The following is a 21587-nucleotide window of genomic DNA, read 5'->3' on the forward strand; positions in this document are numbered from 1 at the left end:
TTATTTCGATAACTCTTACAAAAAAAAAAGAAAAATGATTCACGAAATTCGTTCTCCACCCTCGAAACTCAATTGTCTTCAATTCTCCTAAAAAATACCAACCCCTTCCTTCGATCTTTCGTTATAAAAATTCGAGAAAATGTATCTCGACAAGGCTCGAAAAGAAACAAGAATAGATCCTTAAAAAGTCGTCGATTCTGTACAATTGGAATTGTTCTAGAGACTTCGCGAAGCTTTGAAAACGATCAACCCTCGTTGAATCTTTCAGGTGTTTATCGAACGAAATTACGAATATTTTTATCGCGATCGCGCAACGCGAAAAAAAAAGAAGAAAAAAAATGGACGCGTCCCTGGGGGTACACGCGTAAACAGAAAATTCGTACGGTAAGGGTGGATTAATGCGGTCCTTAAGAGTCGACGGAGGCCTCCAACGTTCCATCGTTTTAATCCCATTTGCCGCATCCGCACGGGAACACGGTGGTTCATCCGCCAAGACAAAAGGTTTATCTTCGTCGGTGGCGCGGGCGCGGGCGCCCGGGCGCGTTTGCCAGCGCTCAATATGCCCGGAAATGACGTTACCACGCTGCGGCCCGTTATTAATGGAAATTCAATTTCTATTTGATTAGCGAGCATCCGCAGGCTGGGAACCGAACGAACGGTGTCGTCGTTCTTCGATTTTCAAGGAAAACCGAGTTTCGGAACGATTGCACCGACTCGTCTTGTCTTTTGGCTCGTGGACGAGGATAGGTTGTGGAAGATTGCGTTTAAGGTTCTCGATACTTCAAAAAATAAATACTCGAAAGAAAGAATTTTTCAATTACCTCGCACCGAGTCACCTTGTCCCCCATTTTGCAACCTATGAATAGGACACGTTTTTAGTCGACCTTTGAAACTTTGAGGCGTATGTTCGTTGGCACGTGGATGATAACACATCTCGGAAAATCGTGTTCCAGGTTTTTGATACTTTCCTTTTTTGCACACAGTATCACCTTGTTCCCCATTTTGCACTCCATGAATAGGACATGTTTTTAGCGACCTTTGAAACTTTGAGTCGTCTCTTCGTTGGCACGTGGATGATAACAGAACTCGGAAGATCGTGTTCCAGGTTCTTGATACTTTCCTTTTTTGCACACAGTGTGTTTTGCACTTTGTTTTCCATTTTGCACCCTATGACCAGTATAGGACACGTTTTTAGCGACTTTTAAAACTTCGAGTCGTCTCTTCGTTGGCACGTGCATGATAACAGAACTCGGAAGATCGTGTTCCAGGTTCTTTATACTTTCCTTTTTTGCACACAGTGTGTTTTGCACTTTGTTTTCCATTTTGCACCCTATGACCAGTATAGGACACGTTTTTAGCGACTTTTAAAACTTCGAGTCGTCTCTTCGTTGGCACATGGATGATAACAGATCTCGGAAAATCGTGTTCTAGGTTCTTCATACTTTCCTTTTTTACACACAGTATCATCTTGTTCCCCATTTTGCACCCCATGAATAGGACATGTTTTTAGCGACCTTTGAAACTTTGAGTCGTCTCTTCGTTGGCACGTGGATGATAATAGATCTCGGAAGATACGTTTCGTGTTTTTGCTCCATTTTTTTTTTTAGTTTCTTCAAACTGTACCACTTTCTCTCCCGATTTGCAGCCTGTGAACAAGTTAGGACGAATTCTTCGGCAACCTTTGCAACTTAGAGTTATCTCTTTGTCTGCTGGCACGTGGATGACAATAGACCTCGGAAGATCGTGTTCCAGGTTCTCGATACTTTCCTCTTTTGCGCACAGTGTCACCTTGTTCCCCATTTTGCACCCCAAGGGTACGAAAAATTCTTCAGTGACCTTTGCAGCTTCTAGTCATCTCTCCGTTGGCACGTGGATGACAATAGACTTCGGAAGATCGTGTTCCACGCTATCGATACCTTTATTTTTTGTTTATCTTCTCACACAGTACCACCTTGTTCCTTATTTTGCACCCTGTTACCAGAACGAGACAAATTCTTCAACGACCTTTGCTACTCCGAGTGATCTCAATGTCTATTGTCGTGTACCTTCTTCCGAATAGATCTCGGAAGATCGTGTTTCGTGTTTTTGCTCCTTTTTTTTGGACTTTCCTTAACCTGTACCACTTTATCCCTCACTTTACATCCCGTGAACAGGTCAGGACAAATTCTTTAACAACCTTTGCAACTCCAACTCGTCTCAATGTCTATTGGCGCGCGAATTACGAATAGATCTCGGAAGATCGTGTTTCGTGTTTTTGCTCCATTTTTTTTTGGACTTTCCTTACCCTGTACCACTTTATCCCTCATTTTGCATCCCGTGAACAGGGTAGGACAAATTCTTCAACAACCTTTGCAACTCCAACTCATCTCAATGTCTATTGGCGCGCGAATTACGAATAGATCTCGGAAGATCGTGTTTCGTGTTTTTGCTCCATTTTTTTTTGGACTTCCATACCATTTTTGGACTTACCCTGTACCACTTTATCCCCCATTTTACATCCCGTGAACAGGTCAGGACAAATTCTTCAACGACCTTTGCAACTCCAACTCGTCTCAATGTCTATTAGCGCGTGGATGACAATAGATCCGCGAAAGATCGCGTTCCAGCTTCTCGAGATGATCTTTCGGTGGGTTTCACCACACGGTATCACCTAGCTCCCCGTTTCGCGCCCTATTATCGGAATACGAAAAATTCTTCGGCGACTTTTGCAATTCAGATGCGCGAAGTTATACGTCGACGGAGCAGCGAACGGTACACTAACCGTGAATAATGCATAAAATCGTGTACAGGGTGTGAACGGATCGTAGGCACAAACGCCAAGAGTCGATGGAACTCATCCGGGAGGAAAAATGTCTACGTGTAATGGTCCAAGAGATACACCACCGCTTCTCGGTGGTGCGAGCGAGCTACGAGTGTAGGAACTTCCTGGCAGCGATTAAGTAACTTTATATATATTCTTTTTTCGCTCCTCTTCTCCTAGGCGTATAATATTTCATCGCATTCTTGTTGCGCGGCTTTCGAGGTTAGCTTAGAAACGTATACTCGGTTCTATCGCGTCGCATTAATTCACCGTATCGTTTTCGTAAACAATCTCGTTACGATAAAGACGTATTCATCTTCCGCTTCTTATTGCACAATCTTTCGTATTGCTTCCAAGAGAAAAATTAACATTGCACGTTTCTACTCTTTCTCTCTTCCCTCGATTCTGTACGATCTCGTCACCGCGAAGACTTTTTTTCATTCTCGTACACGATTTTAATATTACACTCAAGCGTATACATCAGTATACGCTCAATAAAAATTATTCTATTTCCACGCTTTAACTTCTTACCATCGATTCCTTCTTTTCTTCGTCCCGTACTCTTCACACCGTCTCCCCATCGCGAACACTCGTCATTACTATTATCCTTACTATTATTATCATCACCAGTGTACAATATTAATAGTATTTTCTCTTCAAATTCAACGTGAACGTCGAAAGGAGGAGTAACTAACTCCCCTTTCGTAGTTTCGATCGGGGAGTGTGCGACGGGTGGTTCGAAACAAAACGAACGCGTCGGAGGCACGAGCGATGTTCGTCGCACGGAATGGAAGTAATAAAAATGATGACAAGAATCCAGCGGTAGGGTGCGGCGGGGCTGCCGGGGTGTTTGGGAAAATACACAGACGGTCCAGGGAGAATTCCCGAGGAAATCACGGTGCATTTGCGCGGTGCTGCGGCCGTCGTTAATCGAATGAAAAATACCGACCCCATTTTGTTCTCGGCCCGTACCGCGCGCGACTCTCTTCCTCGATTCGTTGGTTGCTCGCCGACCGAAACGAGCCGCGGTTTTTTGTCGCGCAACGTGATTTCCCGGACCGATCTTCACAAAAGCGACCGACCTCGCTATCGAGGGGGCAGTGGGGGCGGTGGTGAGGGTGCGGAGAGGGTTTCAGGGGGCTGCTGGGAAATCCTCCGGCGATTGTTCCGGGTTGCCTCCGCGCGTCGATGTTCCGGCACTTTGCAAAAATTTCCATTACTCTTCCCCTTTGTTTTTCCTGCAAATGTTTGGCCGATCGATCGCGAGAACGCTTCGCAAACGCGTGCCGCCGAGCAACGCGCGCGCGTTGCCCTCCAATCGAGTTTTCGGCTCGATTTCGAACCTTGGTGTCTCGCAAGGGTTAAATAGTAACCGTCGATGTATTCTACGGGGGTGTGTACACTATGGGAGAAATATAGGGCGAGTAATGGCGTCGACACTTGCGAAATATATTGTTTTAACGCTCCAATTGAGTTTTTTGCTCGATTTTGAACTGTAGTGTCTTGCAAGGGTTAAATAGTAAACCGTGGATGTATTCTACGGGGGTGTGTACACTATGGGAGAAATATAGGGCGAGTAATGGCGTCGATACTTGCGAAATATATTGTTTTAACGCTCCAATTGAGTTTTTTGCTCGATTTTGAACTGTGGTGTCTTCCAAGGGTTAAATAACAACCGTGGATGTAATCTACGGGGGTGTGTATATCATGGGAGAAATATAGGGCGAGTAATGGCGTCGATACTTGCGAAATATATTGTTTTAACGTTCTGATTCAGTTTTTTGCTCGATTTCGAACCGTGGTGTCTTCCAAGGGTTAAATAGTAACCGTCGATGTATTCTACGGGGGTGTGGACACTATGGGAGAAATATAGGGCGAGTAATAACGTCGACACTTGCGAAATATATTGTTTTAACGTTCTGATTGAGTTTTTTGCTCGATTTTGAACTGTAGTGTCTCGCAAGGGTTAAATAGTAACCGTGGATGTATTCTACGGGGATGTGTGCACTATGGGAGAAATATAGGGCGAGTAATGGCGTCGATACTTGCGAAATATATTGTTTTAACGCTCCAATTGAGTTTTTTGCTCGATTTTGAACTGTAGTGTCTTGCAAGGGTTAAATAACAACCGTGGATGTATTGTACGGGGGTGTGTATATCATGGGAGAAATATAGGGCGAGTAATGGCGCTGATACTTGCGAAATATATTTTCTTACCGCTTGATTTTGAACCGTGGTGTCTTGCAAGGGTTAAACGGGAACCGTGGATGTATTCTACGGGGGTGTGTAGACTATGGAAGAAATATAGGGCGAGTAATGGCGTCCATACTTGCGAAATATATTGTTTTACCGCTTCGATTGAGTTTCCCGCTCGATTTCGAACCGTGGTGTCCTGGAAGGGTTAAATAGTAACCGTGGATATATTCTACGGGAGTGTGTGCCCTACAAAAGAAATATAGAGCGAGCAATGACATCGATACTTGCGAAATATATTACTTTATCGGTTTAGCAAGGGTAAAACCTACATTCACTCAACTGGATTTATTCTACGATATGTATCCACATTATCAGACCACACTATACGAGTATTCACGCTACAAGACTAGCAACAACACCGATCCCTGCAAAACACATTATTTTCTCCGTACAGAGTTTCAACGATTCAATTTAATTAACAAACATCTCCAAGATTGGTCACCCTCCAGTAGACACGGTCCGTCGACAGTTCCTTGGTATTCTCTACTCGAGCCTCGTGCGGGACATTTGAAACTACTCGCGATAGAACATCGCCGAGCGCATCGATTTCTCGTTCTTATTTTCCCGGGGTGCACGCGGATACGCATGGCCTCCTTTGGTACTCAAACTTACACCTACGGCGACAGGGAAAATCAATAAGGAAGTTAGGAGGAGCGTTCTCGCGCGGCCGAGTGTCGCGCGCGTGGCTGGAAATTGGAGCGCGCCGAAAAACGGGCCTCTGACAAAAATTTATCGCCGACGTTCCCCGCAATTAGCCCGAAACTTCGCCAACACCCTCCCCCGACCCTCTTTTCGCGCGAGCTTACGCGTCGCCGAGCCTAAACGTCGTCCAAGTTATTTCGAGCGTTTTCGGGCTTAATTAAGCGATAAATTACGCTCGCTACCCGCTCGTGCCAAAATACGAGCAACGGTACGGTAAACCTTTCGCGCGTGATTTTTCGAAAAGTTTCTCGTGCTCGATCGATAACGAAGAAGAGGCTCGTTCCTCGCGAAGGACGACCGCGGATCGATCGCGCGTTGCAACTTACCAACTCGCGTGAATTCCAAATCAACCGGTAACGCGACTCTGGCCTGCATTATTGATACAACCTACCCGATGAAACGAGAACTTTCACTCGTTTTTCACCGAGCGGGCTCATTTCTACACGGTCGAATATTCAAAAGACGATTCCACGATCCACTCGCTCCGTGCCCAACCGGAGATGCAATTGAAAAAATTACTATTGCATACAAATGAACCGAGAATCGTTTCTTATTCGATGAACGCACTCTGGATAATAAAATACCCTCGTACGTTGTGCGCAATGTTTCTCTCATCGTTCGTGTACAAATTTTGGTATAAATTTATACTGCGTGTTAATTTCTTAATTTTTGCGATCGGTGAAATTCGTTTGCGTTTACTCCGCGTAAACCGTGTGCAACGTAAATCGGTGATGTGAATATTGAATTGTTCGGAAAGTGATTTCATATTTTTTAGCGAAAACGAAACACGATTTTTTTCAGAGCGTATAAACATTTCGATCGCAATTCAGATTTTAACACAATTTCGATTAAATTGTATATTGTCGATTTTGGAAGATCACTTTCCGAACAATTCGATATAAATCGATCGGTATACCGTGTGTTTTGAATTCTTCTTTTTTTCGAGGGATAGATCGTTTCGTGTCGAAAAGAATTTTTAGGTTAAGATCGTTCGATCACGATCCGTAGAGCGGTTTCGAAGCGGTTTCGGAGCGGTTGAAACGCGCGTCGACTGGACGCCCCGCGGCCGACTCGACGTCGCGGCGTTCGTAATTATGTAACGCCGTTTGAAATTGTTAACGAGTTGCTTTCATTATCGCGCTCATTAAGGCACCGCCGCGGTGATTATTATCCCAGGGAAAGGAACGCTTTGGACGCGGGCTCCGGCGCTCGGGCTCACAAATCGATTCTAATTGAATGCAATTTAACGGGCGAAATTAACGCGGCTCGCGACCTCCTCGCGGGAGTATCGACGTCTCGGTCGACGAGACGCTCGAGTCCCGTTTCATTTTCTGCTTAACGGTTTTAAACGATCGCTTCGAGATTACGCGCATCGATAACGGAACTAGTTCCTCGTTAAGGGTCAGAGTCTCGTAAACCGTCGAGTCAATTCCCCGATACGTTCGGCCGTATCCGACGAAATTATTCGAATAAATATACACCGAGCGAGCATCATTTACACGGCGTGTGTACCGATACCGCGACTCGAAGCATCTTCGGTGAACGAAGAGCGAGAGGTTCGCGTCGAAAAATTTTGCGAGAAATTAAATTACACGCGAGGAGTACGATGTAAATAAAACCAGGGCGCTCGGAATCGGTAGAAACATTCTCCCGTAAGTACACCTGTAAAGAGGAAGAAAATTTCATTTCTCGAACTACGCTTCCTAGCACGATGTTTGCCGCGATTGCTCCTCGAAACTCAGAGTTTTAAAATGATAGGATTACCGATCGACGATTTTCCCGCGCAAATGGAGAGCACTCAGAACCACCTTCCTATCCTTTTGGTTACTCTCGAATTCGGTTTGAATATTTGAAAATTTCTGAAAGCATCGAATTTTCTTCTCACGACTCGAGGTACTGAGCACGGTTCAAAATACGTCCTGCGAGTTGCTAGGGGTCTGTATTGTTTCATCGTTTTTATATTTGTCTTCTGGTTGCTCGACGTGATCGTGTTACTTCGGTTGGTAACAGTTACGGTTAAAAATGTAAGTATATGGAACGCTGTAACCAATTGGACGCGCATTCCTTCCGCGGGACTTCTTCTCAGCCGTGCACAGTACATTTTAGCCGCGCGTCGTCGCGATCGAATCACGATTGTAAAGATCAACGATCGTCCCTGTTCGCCGCGGATCGTTTCCGTTAGATCGACGGTTAATCGTGTCCAATAACGTGATTTCGCGAAGAACCGAACGGACGCGCCACGGGTATTAATAAAGTTATCGACGTTGGGCAGTAACGGTGTTTATTATCGGAACGGTTCACTCTGGCTTGGTTCATTCGCGACACTGCCACGAGCAAATAGAGTTTCCTCCGGTTCGTCGAGAACTTCACCGGTGTTTGTCGTCGGGGAAGAGGAGCTGTCCGTCTCTTCGTTTTTCGCGCCACGACTCGAAGCGTATTAGCTCCTCGCGGCTCCGTTTTACGACGAGTGGAGAACCTATCGAGCGAAAGATCACGATCGACGCTTTACGACTTTCGACGAGCGAGTCGTGAACAATTTTTCGTGCCACCTTCGAACGAATAAATCGAAACAGTACGATGCCACGAACACGACGATACAAGCCGAAACCGAGTATCTACTAGAGCCACGATGAAATTTCTCGGCGAGGTAGTTCTCGCTCGATTTGTTCGTCGAGTTTCATTCGATTTTCCTTAACGACCGACTCTTGCGGACGACCGAGTTTCCGGTCTGCGGTCGAGAATTTGCAACGCGAACACTGTCCTCTCTCGGTGGAGCTACGCTACGGACAACAAAAAAGAATCGAGTCCAATGGCGGGAGAAATTCTAGGAACCGGGAATCCCCACTCGTTGCTTCACTCCTACCGCGGTGGCAGCTCGCAGGGAAGTCTACGAAACGGTGACGAGTCGTCGACAGATCGAGATTTTTCGTTTTTCTTTTTTTTTTTTTCTTTTTTGCACGCTTATCGAGAGTATTATCGATTATTACTTTCGAAATTTTCTATACGGAGATTGCCAAGTTCTTAGAAACTGAACGACACAAGGAATTAGATACTTGCTTCGTCCACTCTCCACCGAGACTCCTCACGTTTAAGTATCGTGCGCTCGCATAGGCGTAGAATCGTCCTTTCCGCGAGAAATTTACAAAGCTGTACGAAATTCTTTATGTATATTTCTAAAATTACAATACACACAAACAATATGTATACTTTCACAAAAGATACTTTAAAAAAGGATGGTAAAAAGTGATCCGAAGTTCCAAGGAATTGTACACTCACGATTTACCACGAACACGGGAGAAAGTTAACAAAAAAGCGAACGAAACGTTAAGTACAGTGTCGTTTAAGTAAACAGAGATCTCCTTCTCCCTTTGTCCTCTTTCCAGCTTCGAAAACTACCGAACAAGTGTCCACGCGAGTTCCTCAAATCCATCGCTACTTTCATCGAACGTTAAGTGCAGTGTCGTTTAACTAAACGGAGATCTCCTTCTCCCTTTGTCCTCTTTCCAGCTTCGAACACTACCGAAAAAGTGTCCACGCGAGATCCTCAAATCCATCGCTACTTTCATCGAACGTTAAGTACACTGTCATTTAACTAAACGGAAGTCTCCTTCTACCTTTGTCCTCTTTCCAGCTTCGAACACTACCGAACAAGTGTCCACGCGAGATCCTCAAATCTATCGCTACTTTCATCGAACGTTAAGTGCAGTGTCGTTTAAGTAAACGGAGATCTCCTTCTCCCTTTGTCCTCTTTCCAGCTTCGAACACTACCGAACAAGTTTCCACGCGAGATCCTCAAATCCATCGCTACTTTCATCGAACGTTAAGTGCAGTGTCGTTTAAGTAAACGGAGATCTCCTTCTTTCTTTGTCCTCTTTCCAGCTTCGAACACTACCGAACAAGTGTCCACGCGAGATCCTCAAATCCATCGCTACTTTCATCGAACGTTAAGTGCAGTGTCGTTTAAGTAAACGAAGATCTCCTTCTCCCTTTGTCCTCTTTCCAGCTTCGAACACTACCGAACAAGTTTCCACGCGAGATCCTCAAATCCATCGCTACTTTCATCGAACGTTAAGTGCAGTGTCGTTTAAGTAAACGGAGATCTCCTTCTTTCTTTGTCCTCTTTCCAGCTTTGAACACTACCGAACAAGTGTCCACGCGAGATGCTTAAATCCATCGCTACTTTCATCGAACGTTAAGTGCAGTGTCGTTTAAGTAAACGAAGATCTCCTTCTCCCTTTGTCCTCTTTCCATCTTCGAACACTACCGAACAAAACTTCGCGCGATACGCTCAAATTCATCGCTACTTTCATCGAACGCTGCCGAACTCGGAGCATTCGAGGCATCGGACGAGGAGCAGCGAGAGGTGGAGGAACCCTCCCCTCGACGAAGCAACTGGCTGGAGGTCTTCCAAGTAGATTCTTTCATCGACTTCACTGTAGTCGCGACTTCTTTCTTCCTCCCTTCGGCCAGTGGCACGTTGCGAGGGAAAGTGCGGTCAAGCCGTGATTCAGGAGCCAAGCTTTGCAGTAACGCGAAACAGATGGGCCGAGGAGGGGACCGAGGGGAGAACGAGGGGGCCGCGATTATTTTTGCATCGACGGTTTTATAGCTTGCAAATACGCTCCTCGTTCTTTTACCCGTACCACGCCACCCGACGGATGGAAAAACGAGAAACTTGTTTACGGAGTAGAAAGCCGTAGACGCGATAACAATAACCGGGAGAAGAAGGAGACTCTCGTGTTTGGTTTTTAAATATCGTATTCGAGATACCACCGTTGAATCCTCCTGCAAACGATCCTACGGCTTGGTTGCTGGCTGTTTTCTTCGGTTCTTGGTTCCCGTAGTCGCGTAAAACAACCAGCGTTGCAGATTACGGGGAAACCTCCAGGCGCCCTCGATACTCGCGCGTGAACCTTGCCCCTCGCCTATTCATTCTTCGAGGCACGCTTGCCAAACGCGTAAAACGGTGCAACCGTGACTGAAAAATAGATCAATCGTACCTTCGATTACGAGACGGAACAATCCTGCCGACTTGTACCCGAGTTACTTGAATATTTCACGCTGGGTTAAAAATATTTCACCACGAAAAAGATGGGTCGTTTCTTAATTCACCCCAAAGAGTCGAGAAACTTAAGAGACGGCAACAAGTACCCACGGGACGTTTTCCAAACTTTCACGGAGAGTTTCTAACGCGTAACCTTGCAAATGCTCTATTTTTCCAACTCCTTTTACATTTACATAACTCTCAACTTTCAACTACGCGTCTTCTCTATCGAAGGAGGCCGAAGGTGTCAAAAGTCAATATTTTTTCGAAAATCTCTCGATGAAATTTTACTATTTTCCATTCCGTGATGTACTTCGGCCCACGGTGTGTCTCTGAACTTCCTTCAGATTTCTTTTATTAACATTCTAATCCCATTGGAGAAGTTGAACCGTGTCTCGCGCAATCGTCGTACAACCTGGTGCTCGAAGCGTCAAGTTTCGACAGTGGATTATCCACGAGCCTCGAAACTATAAATCGTTCACAGTACCGTTAGTACTGATCGTAATAGCGATTCGCTACAGCGTTTTATGTTTTTTTCTTCCAGATGGACAAACAGTGCCGACGTTGTGCGAGCTCGCGGCGCGTTGCGTGGCGTCCCATATACCGTTCGAGCTGGTGGAACACGTTTATCCACCTGTGCCCGAGCAGCTTCAGCTCAGGATAGCGTTCTGGAGCTTCCCCGACAACGAGGAGGACATCAGGCTCTACTCGTGTCTGGCCAATGGGAGCGCGGACGAGTTTCAGCGTGGCGAGCACTTCTTCCGTTCGAGGAGCGTGAGAGATCCTCTGCAGATCGGTGAGCGAACCAATTTCAGAGTTAATTATCGACCACTCGATGTAAACTTTCGAGAGACCGTGCGCGCTTATCGCTTGTTGCGAATTATCGAGGGTTATCGGTACGTAGGCCGGTCGAATCTCTACGGGGACTTTTCCAGTCATTTTTGTCAGTAATTCCCGCGCGAACGTATCGATGGAACCGTTTCGCGTGGATCGAGGAGAATTTCGTCTCGATCGTCTCGCGATTCTCGAGACGCTCTCTGCGATGAGACTGAACGCGCAAAGTACAGTCGAACGTTGTAACTCGTTCGATCTTTGACAGTCAGTTTGGTAAAGAACAACGAGGCGAGTAGACACCGAGGAGATCGTCACGATTAAGCTCCTTTCGACGAAACCGAAGAAAATGGAAGTTCGATACTTGTATTTGGAAGTCGTCACCGACGTAAGGATCGTTGAACAGAATGGACGTCCAGGAGATTGTCGTAACCGGCTGTTTTCGAAGAGAAGGATGAAAGTATCCTGACTATTCGATATAGATCAAAAATCAATTTTCTCCGCGTGGAAGATCGTTCTTTTCGCTCCGCGCGAACTCGTTACACGAACGTGTACATTAAATTCTTAATCGCAAACCTTGGTCGCGTTAACAAGGATTCGTTTATTCGATCTTCGCGTCGCTGTTTTCCATCAGGTGGCTGAAAAGAGCATCGAGTAAAAAAGAAAGAAAATTCGGAAAAAAATAAAGTACGCGAATCGAAATTCACACCGTGCTCGGTTTCGTGGTTAATTGATCCCGGTGTACCCCTCGTGGATCGTGGGGTTCCGTTTTCTTGCATCGATCCGGCATTAAATTCGTTTCAGCGTCGGTTTACGGAGTGGATCCCGCGACACTATTCGAGACAGGGAAACGTCAGGGTCAGGTTTCCAATTATGTCTATCGTTCGTGTCTCCCCTACGGGGAGCTCGGGAACCGCGCGTCTCCTGTGACGGTGGCTCGAGAACTTCTCACAATGCTGCTCCTTTTCGTACCTCGGATAAAGAAGAAGCTGGTCAACTTTCAGACGAGCGTTGGATCGCGATACCTCGTTCGCTGGGGAAACGTTCCGCGTTTATCGGGCTAATAACCGACCGAGCCACCAGCCGGGACACAACGATCGCCGAATGGCTCTATCTGCGCGATATTCGTCGCATTCTTCCTTTGGGAGCCGCGTTCGCGGCACCGTTTCTGGGATCGTTGACTCCGAAGCACGCCGGGCACGACTATACCGCCGGAATCTACAGTGCGTGCATCGCTCGATGGTGGAACAAACGCTCCCGTTGAGGATTTCAGGATCGGATTGCTTTTTCTATGCGTTTCTACTGTTCGTTCGTGAGAAGATGGCCAACGAGTATTTACATACCCGCTGTAGTTTACTAGTTTCTTTAGCGTTGTTGCCACTGATCGAGAACAGTGACGAAGATCTATAGGAAGAATTTGCGCTACTGTTCGTTCGTGAGAAGATGGCCAACGAGTATTTATATATCTACTGTAATTTACTAGTTCCTTTACCGTTGTTGCCACTGATCGAGAACAGTGACGACGATCGATAGGAAGAATGTGTGCTACTGTTGGTTCATGAGAAGATGACCAACGAGTATTATATATCTACTGTAATTTACTAGTTGCTTTACCGTTGTTGCCACTGATCGAGAACAGTGACGAAGATCGATAGGAAAAATGTGCGCTACTGTTCGTTCGCGAGAAGATGGCCAACGAGCGTTTATGTCATCGCTCTGGTCTACCGATACTTCTATCGTTGTCGCTACTGGCCGAAAGGTGACGAAGAGTACTTGCTACTGTTCGTTCGTGAGAAAATGGCCAACGAGTGTTTATATCTCAACTTTAGTCTACTAGCACTTCTATCGCTGTTTCTATTAGCCAAGAAAGGTGACGAAGATCATTAGGAACAGTACTTGCTACTGTTCGTTCGCGAGAAGATGACCAACGAGTATTTATATCTCAACTTTAGTCTACTACCACTTCTATCGCACTTGCTACCGGTCGAGAAAGGTGACGAAGGTCATTAGGAACAATACCTGCTACTGTTCGCTCGCGAGAAGATGACCAACGAGTGTTTACACCCCCGCTCCACTCCACAGTCTACCAACTGCCTTACTACTATTGGTCGAGGACGATGACGCAGACACTGCGCGCAATCGCAAGCAAACTAGTAGCCTGTATAATACAGTGGAGGAACAATCGGTCTTTTTTTCACGGTCAGACAGTAGCACGTTATTACCGTCGACTTTCGTCACCGTTCTCGGCCAACGGCAACAACAATAAGGTATCTACGAGACTGTAAACTGTAATAGAACATGGAAAAGTGTCGAACTTTCTGGAATTTATTATTACAACGAACGGAACGTCGCCCGGTAGGATATTTACATTCCTCGCGGCTCAACGTCCGGAAGACAAGCTCGACAAGGGTATTTATTATTACGCAAGGAACTGGCGAATTTTAAGTAGAGGCGTGCATCGAAATTAATTAGTTTTAGAACAAAGAGAGGAGGAGAGAGGGGGTAGGGACGTAAACTCGAGGATCGTAAAGCGGATATCGACCAAAGGAAACGATGGAGGAGAGGGAAGCACGGAAGCCGATTCTCGAAGAGCGGACTTTATGAAAATACTGGAAAACAATCAGAAGTGCCTATTCGATTCGCGAATCACGAACGGGACAATTTGTTCGCGCAAAGGGGGAGTCTCACGGCGAAGGTCCGTTGCGAAACGACGGAATTTAATCCTTAATTTTATTGTTTGACCAAGATGTTCCCGGACGGTTAATTTCCTCTGGCTAATTTACGCTGCACTCTACATAGAACGGGCGTCTTTCTCTTTGTATTCCGTTTGTTAGCGATCCACGGCCCGGGGCGTTGTTTCTTAATGCGCGCGAAATGACGTCTTTATCCCCTTTCGTCTGGAAACGGTGCTTACTTCTCGTCGTGGCAATGACCGACGATTTCCTCGCGATGCGGAGCGGAGCGGAGCAAAGCGAAGCGAAGCGAAGCAAAGCGAAGCAAAGCGGAGCAAAGCGAAGCAAAGCGGAGCAAAGCGAAGCAAAGCAGAGCAAAGCGAAGCAAAGCGAAGCAAAGCGAAGCAAAGCGGAGTAAAGCGGAGCGGAGCAAAGCGGAGCGGAGCAAAGCGAAGCGGAGTGAAGCGGAGCGGAGCAAAGCGAAGCGGAGTGAAGCGGAGCGGAGCAAAGCGAAGCAAAGCGAAGCAAAGCGGAGCAAAGCGGAGCAAAGCGAAGCAAAGCGGAGTAAAGCGGAGCGGAGCAAAGCGGAGCGGAGGAAATCGGAGCAAAGCGGAGCGGAGGAAATCGGAGCAAAGCGGAGCGGAGCAAAGCGGAGCAAATCGGAGCAAATCGGAGCAAAGCGGAGCGGAGCAGAGCGGAGCAAAGCGAAGCAAAGCGGAGTAAAGCGAAGCGGAGTGAAGCGGAGCAAAGCGAAGCAAAGCGGAGTAAAGCGAAGCGGAGCAAAGCGGAGCAAAGCGAAGCGGAGTGAAGCGGAGCAAAGCGAAGCAAAGCGGAATAAAGCGAAGCGGAGCAAAGCGGAATAAAGCGAAGCGGAGCAAAGCAGAGCGGAACAAAGCGGAGTAAAGCGGAGCGGAGCGATTTCGTTGTCAGGAGTTACTATATTTTATTATTTTCTCGCCAACCGAAGTACCCTCGATACAAAATCCACGGTACAAGCAAACACGGTACGTGTACACAGAATTGAAATACCGAACAGAAGAAGAACAAACAGGGATTAAACGCGTCGAGTTTGCGGAATACTGCAACCGTTGGTAAGTGTACTCGCGCGATTAGTACAATTGTATTTAACTGCGCGATTGTTAACCGGAGGATACCGTTGATAAAAAAAATTTACCAGCCAAGGTACAAACGAAGAACACGTGGGGAAAATTCGACGAAGAAAGATCAAATGCACCGTGTTGCGGAATACCGCAACCGCTGTTAAGTGTACTCGCGCGATCGATACGATTGTATTCAACGCGCGATACGGTTCCACGATACATTTGAAATAATTCGAGAACGTATAGGTAACGAGAGAAACGTTCTTCGAGTCTCGAGAAATATTTATTTCGAACGATTACCCGATTACGGTCGCTTCGATGGGCCAGCTCGTGTAATAAAAGAAATTGTTTGTCTTGTTTGCTCCTGATAGGATTCCATCTAAGCGCCAGCGTGAACTCGCAGGTAATGATGAATGAAAAATCGCAGTTCAACGTCGCTGTGACGTTCGATCGACGGAAGATCACGTCGTGCAACTGCACTTGCTCCTCGAAGGCCTATTGGTGCGCCCACGTGGTCGCGGTGTGCCTCCACAGGATACACATGGTGAGTAAAGTAAATCTCTGCGCGGTGTCGCGTCGGATTTATTTTCTTTTTATTTATTTATTTTTTTTTTTAAAGAACATTCGAGCTCGAAAGCTCGTCTGTTTTGCGATCGGTTCACGATCGACAATTCGGATACTCTCAAATGTGCAAAGGTTTGGCTCTCGTGTCGCCCTGAGTATCGGTGATGGACATCATTCGTGGCTGAGAATTATCTTACGCGGAAAAGACGGACAAAGTTTTTTAATTGTTACTCGTATGAAAATTACTCGTGTAAAAATTACTCGTGTAAAAATTACTCGTATAAAATTACACGTATAGAAATTAATCGTATGCAAATTACTTGTATAAAAATTACTCGTGTAAAAATTACTCGTATGCAAATTACTTGGATAAAAATTACTCGTGTAAGAATTACTCGTATGTAAATTACTCGTATAAAAATTATCCGTGTAAAAATTACTCGCATGCAAATTACTCGTGTAAAAATTACTTGTATGAAAATTACTCGTATGAAAATTACTCGTGTAAAAATTACTCGTATGATAATTACCCGTATAAAAATTACCCGTATAAAAATTACCCGTATAAAAATTACCCGTATAAAAATTACCCGTATAAAAATTCTACCAGTACGATTAATTAAACCGCCCGTAAAGAATATCGCAAACTTCCTACCACAAAATATTCTTAAAAAAAAAAAAAATATATATTTACACCGTATTACATCCCCCTTGGCACTAAGACTATTCGCAATACCTTCGGTTCTTCCTAAAGTATTCCATCATCTTCGAAACGTACACCCGGTAGAACGAAACGTCTCGCAAAGTCAACAAAGAGACACGAGTTTCGCCGTTGAATCGCCCCTGTAATAAAACGTTGTCCATCGCTGTATAATCGTCTCGATTAAGCATAACCGTCTTAATCGATTAATCTAATCGAATCGACGCCTTCCGTTTCGAGTGCTGCGACCTCAAAGAGCGAGACGGGAGGAAATTCCCGCGTAGCGTCTATCGGGTACCGTGGAGTGGGAGTGGGGGTGGGGGTCGGAGCGGCCGATTTAATTGGCGTGGTCGCCAGGGGTTGAGGCCCCGGTAACTCCTCTGATGGGAGCGTTGTTTTGTATTCAAGCCGACCACGGTGTGCCTGAGAGCTCCAGTTAGCGAATCCCTGTCACGTTTGCATCGGGAGCAACTGCAGAAGTTCGCGCAGTACCTCATCAGCGAGTTGCCGCAGCAGATTCTACCGACTGCCCAGCGCCTCCTGGACGAGTTGTTGTCGGTGCAACCGAGCACCATCAACAGCTACTGCGGTGCTCCGGATCCCACGGCGGGTGCCTCGGCTCACGACCAAACCTCTTGGTACCTAGACGAGAAAACCCTCCACGACAACATCAAGAAGATCCTGATCAAGTTCTGCGTCCCGGCACCGATAGTCTTCAGGTGATTGTCTCCACCGTTTGGGAATAAGAGTATAAATAGACTCTGTTCATTTACTATGAATCGACTGTTCATTTACCATTTACTACAATCGTTTCTTAATACGTGGATCAACATTGCTGGTCGCACACGTGCACGTGGTAACTCCTTGAGATCCCCGGACAACCAATCCGTGTCACTCGTTTAACCTCGCATACCCTATATACTATTGCTAACTCAAATCCACGAGCTAATATATACCTAGATTACAATTAGCCTTACGTATCCCCCAACGCTGTTACCAACGTAAATTTATAACCTAGTTTATAGCTAACTTCCAATCAGCTTCACGTATACCCTACCCTGAATTTAATTTGTACCTAACCTTACGAGAGGTCAATCTTCCAAGCAACATTTTATATCCTCGTTCGCGATACGTTTGATAAAAACAATCTCGCACACTCGTAACACCTCCTCGATGTTCAGAGAAATTGTAGCCACCCACGTGACCTCGTCCGCTTCGCGAGCGTAAAGTTGCACCGATGAAGCGCGATCTTGGACTATCTTCGTTTCTATATAGAGTATTTTACTTGATCTCACGGTGAAACTGCCGTATTCGCGAAAATGGCTGATAGTAGCGAACAGAGAAAATACAGAAGGGAAATGATAATGATTATTCGAATACTAAAATTAGATATTAAAAGTTTCTTTCGCGTTGGGCGATTACAGAGGCACTGTACGAATAATGAAGCAACGCTCGGGAATTTCGAGCTTCCGTTTTCGAGACAAACGAATCTTTCTTTCGTTTCGCGAATTTCTTACGATCGGTGGAAATTTTCGGATACGTGAAACCGCGGTCGCGGAGGTTTCACTGTGATATCCAATAAGCGCAATTAAGACAAACGGTGGTGTCCTTGGGTAAATGTTCCTTTTACGATTCGATCGAACTTCGTCTCGACGAGCCAAGTGTTAGAGAACAGAGAGGGTAACAAATCCTACAATATCGTCAATTTTCCCAATTTGCCCTTCTTCCGGGGGATAGTGTCTTCCACGCTGATACGATAAATCGAACCCCTGGTTCCATCGATCTGGTATCCCAATTTCATTGCACTCCCAAGATAATGCAAGATTCCATTAAAAAAAAGAAAAAAATGATTTTTCAAAATCAAAAAAATTTCTTCTACGTTTAAAATTACTCAACCGTCCCCTCGTTCTATATTCGGTCAATGACAGAAGCAACCTTCAAATTGTACCGCGTATAACCTACCGTTCGAATTTTAAAGAGAACGCAAGAAAAGGTATTTCCAAACCTAAAATTACCCATCCCCCGTTTCTCTGGATAAGGTAGTAGACCTATACGAGGGTAGAGATCATCGATCGATTCCTCGAGCCAGGTATCGACAATAGGCGACATCGTCGAATCATTTCGCGGGTGTGTTCACGTTCCACCTGTTAATTGCAGCGACGTTAATTGCCTGAGCACCACCGCGCCTCCTGCGGCCGCCGAATGGTCCTCGTTGCTGCGACCGTTGCGGGGACGGGAGCCGGAGGGTATGTGGAATCTGTTGTCGATCGTGCGCGAGATGTTCAAAAGGACCGATCGTAACGCCATACCGTTGCTGGAGATCATCACGGAGGAGTGCATGGCCTGCGAGCAGATACTCGTCTGGTGGTTCAATACCAAAGTGGCGTTGCTGAATGGCACCGGTTACGGCGGCAAGCACAACATGAACAGCAACGTGCACGCCTCGCAGCACGCTTGTTCGTCCCTCTGCGACGAGATCGTCGTCCTTTGGCGACTGGCCGCTTTGAATCCCGGCCTCTCGCCGGCCGAGCGTGAGATGCTGCACAATCAGTTTATCACTTGGCACATGAAGATCATAGATAAGGTAAGCGGAGAGCTAGCTCCAACGTCGAGAGACACCGTGGAATAGATCGATACCTTGGCTCCGTGGTATCCACGATCGCGAATTCGGGATCGTTGACCGAAACCGGGACGCGATAGGTGGCAACACGGAGAATACTGACGCGAGGATCGTTGTAAATCGGGACACTCGAGCCAGGTATCGGAGGAGGTTAGACGTTGCGAGACGACGCCGAAAGGAAAATCGAAACCGACCTATTGAACACTGTTCACTCGACGAAGGATCGTGCGCTGGAGTAAATAGCTGTACACTCTTCTCGCGAGAGATATCTTCTTTTCGGGATTGAGGGTACGGTAGGATAGCAACGGGAATGTTTCCAAGCGGGCGAAGAGTTTATTGGAATTTTGTAGATTTTAAAAAAGGAAATGTAACGACGAGGACGACGGTGTATAGTTACTTGTTTACGTAGCTAGATCTTTGGGGATCATTTAACTACATTAACTGTACTTTGATATTCTATCGAGTGAATCTTAGCTTTAGACTTAGCTCGAGAATCTTAGCTCTTCGATGATCGATGAAAGTGTAAAGGTACCGTTGCAAGGGGAGCCACTACTGACGTCGGCCGGTTTTGTTTCAAGGTGACGAAAAGTCGAGGCAGCTCGGTGACGCACAATTCACACAACAGGAACAACGGTGGCGGTCACAAGGATTCATTGAAGAACGATCTGGCCCTTTTCACCGGCTTCAAATCGGCACTCGAGGCGTGCTATCTTGATTGGGAGGAGTATACCTTGCCGGGTATCACGTACACCGCCGGAAGCAATCCCATGTATCATTGTCCGTTCACCTGTTTCCGGCATGTCGGAGATACCAGGACCGAGGTGAATCAGGTCAGTGTTTCAATTTGCCCGCGGCAATGGAGGATTTATCAACATTATTTCCGAACGTGTTCGTTGCCGGCGATAAGGACTTTCGTTATTTCTTTGGAAAAAATCTTGCACACCTTTTTTGTGGTTTATCGGTTATGTATTTCTCCACGGTGGAAGACAGAGGACCTCGAAATCTGGTTACGAAATGACCTTGGAAAACATCCTGTCTCACCGTTACGTCTTCCACTCGATGTACTGCAATTTTCACTCCATGGATTTCGTCGTAGAGTCGCAAATACTTTGTTACATTTTTCTCTAGAGTCTTCAGGATTAAAAAAAAGAAAAAATACATCGACCTTGAAAAGCTCGTACAAAGAATGACCTTGGAAAAAATTCTACTTTATTCGTACATCTTTGCAACGAAATAATGTTACTTTGTCCCGACAGATCTCTTCTCAGGGTCGTACATATTTTACTATGTTTATATACCACACTTCTCCACTTTTATACAACACACTTCTTCTTGTTTATACACCACACTTGTTCACGTTTACGTACCACACTTCTCCACGTGTATACACCACACTTCTCCACTTTTACACACCACACTTTTCCCCATTTATACACCGCACTTCTCCACGTTTATATGCCACACTTCTCCACATTTACATACCTCGCTTCTTCACGTTTATACATCACAATTCCCCACTTCTACATCCCACACTTATCCACGTGTATACACCACACTTCTCCACGTTTATAAACCACACTTCTCCACTTTTACGTACCGTGCTTCGTCGCGTTTACGTACAACATTTCCCCACTTCTTTCGCCACACTTCTCCCCAGAATCCTCGGTAGCGGACGAAACCGTGGCACCGTGTGAAACCCGTGTGTGTAAGAATTCGTTTCTTGGGTTCCTCCAGGTGAACTCGAGCGCGGCGGTGCTGAATTGTCAGCCGCCGGTCTCTTCTCACCATCACGGGAGACGGCCGTTGAGTCTGGGTCTCGTAGAGTTCAGTTACACGGACCGTAGACGATTGAATTCACGGGAGTTCCCGGGTCTGTGTTCGCGTAGCGGAGGCGGTGACGGGAACAGAAGCAGCGTCAGTTCCGAGGGTTTCTGCGAGAACGAGACCGACATGCCCGATATACCCGAGCCTCAAGTAGTCCTCGTTAGACGAGGTTACGCTCAACTAAATAATTGCGGGGACACGGATTCACAGGTTCGTCACGGTCAAGCCTCTTGCCACTTAACCAGTTCGGAGCAAGGTTATAGGTATAGTGTGTGCATCGCTCGATGCCACGCGGAAGGAATCCAGGACTGATCGCAGATTAGCTACTTGCGGTAACTACCTTACCATTTGCCGAAGAAGTCACTTGTACCGAGCGGAACGAGTGACGAAGAAAGTGAACCAGTCGATGCTAGAGATATCCACCTCTTGCTTCTGTGACGTCGACCGATGCACGCACACCTCCCGAGGGGGAAG

General features: G+C 46.2%; 1 protein-coding gene across 1 annotated transcript in view; it reads left to right on the top strand.

Moving 5' to 3' along the window:
• The window catches only part of Dora (zinc finger SWIM domain-containing dorado), a gene marked incomplete at its 5' end in the record, with an annotated part of 127236 nt that overhangs the window by 91116 nt on the left and 14533 nt on the right, over positions 1–21587 (top strand). The window contains 6 exons of the mRNA XM_076319141.1: positions 11347–11598; positions 15777–15949; positions 17078–17388; positions 18827–19253; positions 19868–20119; positions 21024–21323. Of these exons, the coding sequence (XP_076175256.1) occupies positions 11347–11598; positions 15777–15949; positions 17078–17388; positions 18827–19253; positions 19868–20119; positions 21024–21323 (1715 nt within the window). The remainder of the gene's footprint in view (positions 1–11346; positions 11599–15776; positions 15950–17077; positions 17389–18826; positions 19254–19867; positions 20120–21023; positions 21324–21587) is intronic.

The sequence above is a fragment of the Ptiloglossa arizonensis genome, chromosome 8 (assembly GCF_051014685.1).
Source record: "Ptiloglossa arizonensis isolate GNS036 chromosome 8, iyPtiAriz1_principal, whole genome shotgun sequence".
Taxonomy (NCBI): Eukaryota; Metazoa; Arthropoda; class Insecta; order Hymenoptera; family Colletidae; genus Ptiloglossa; species Ptiloglossa arizonensis.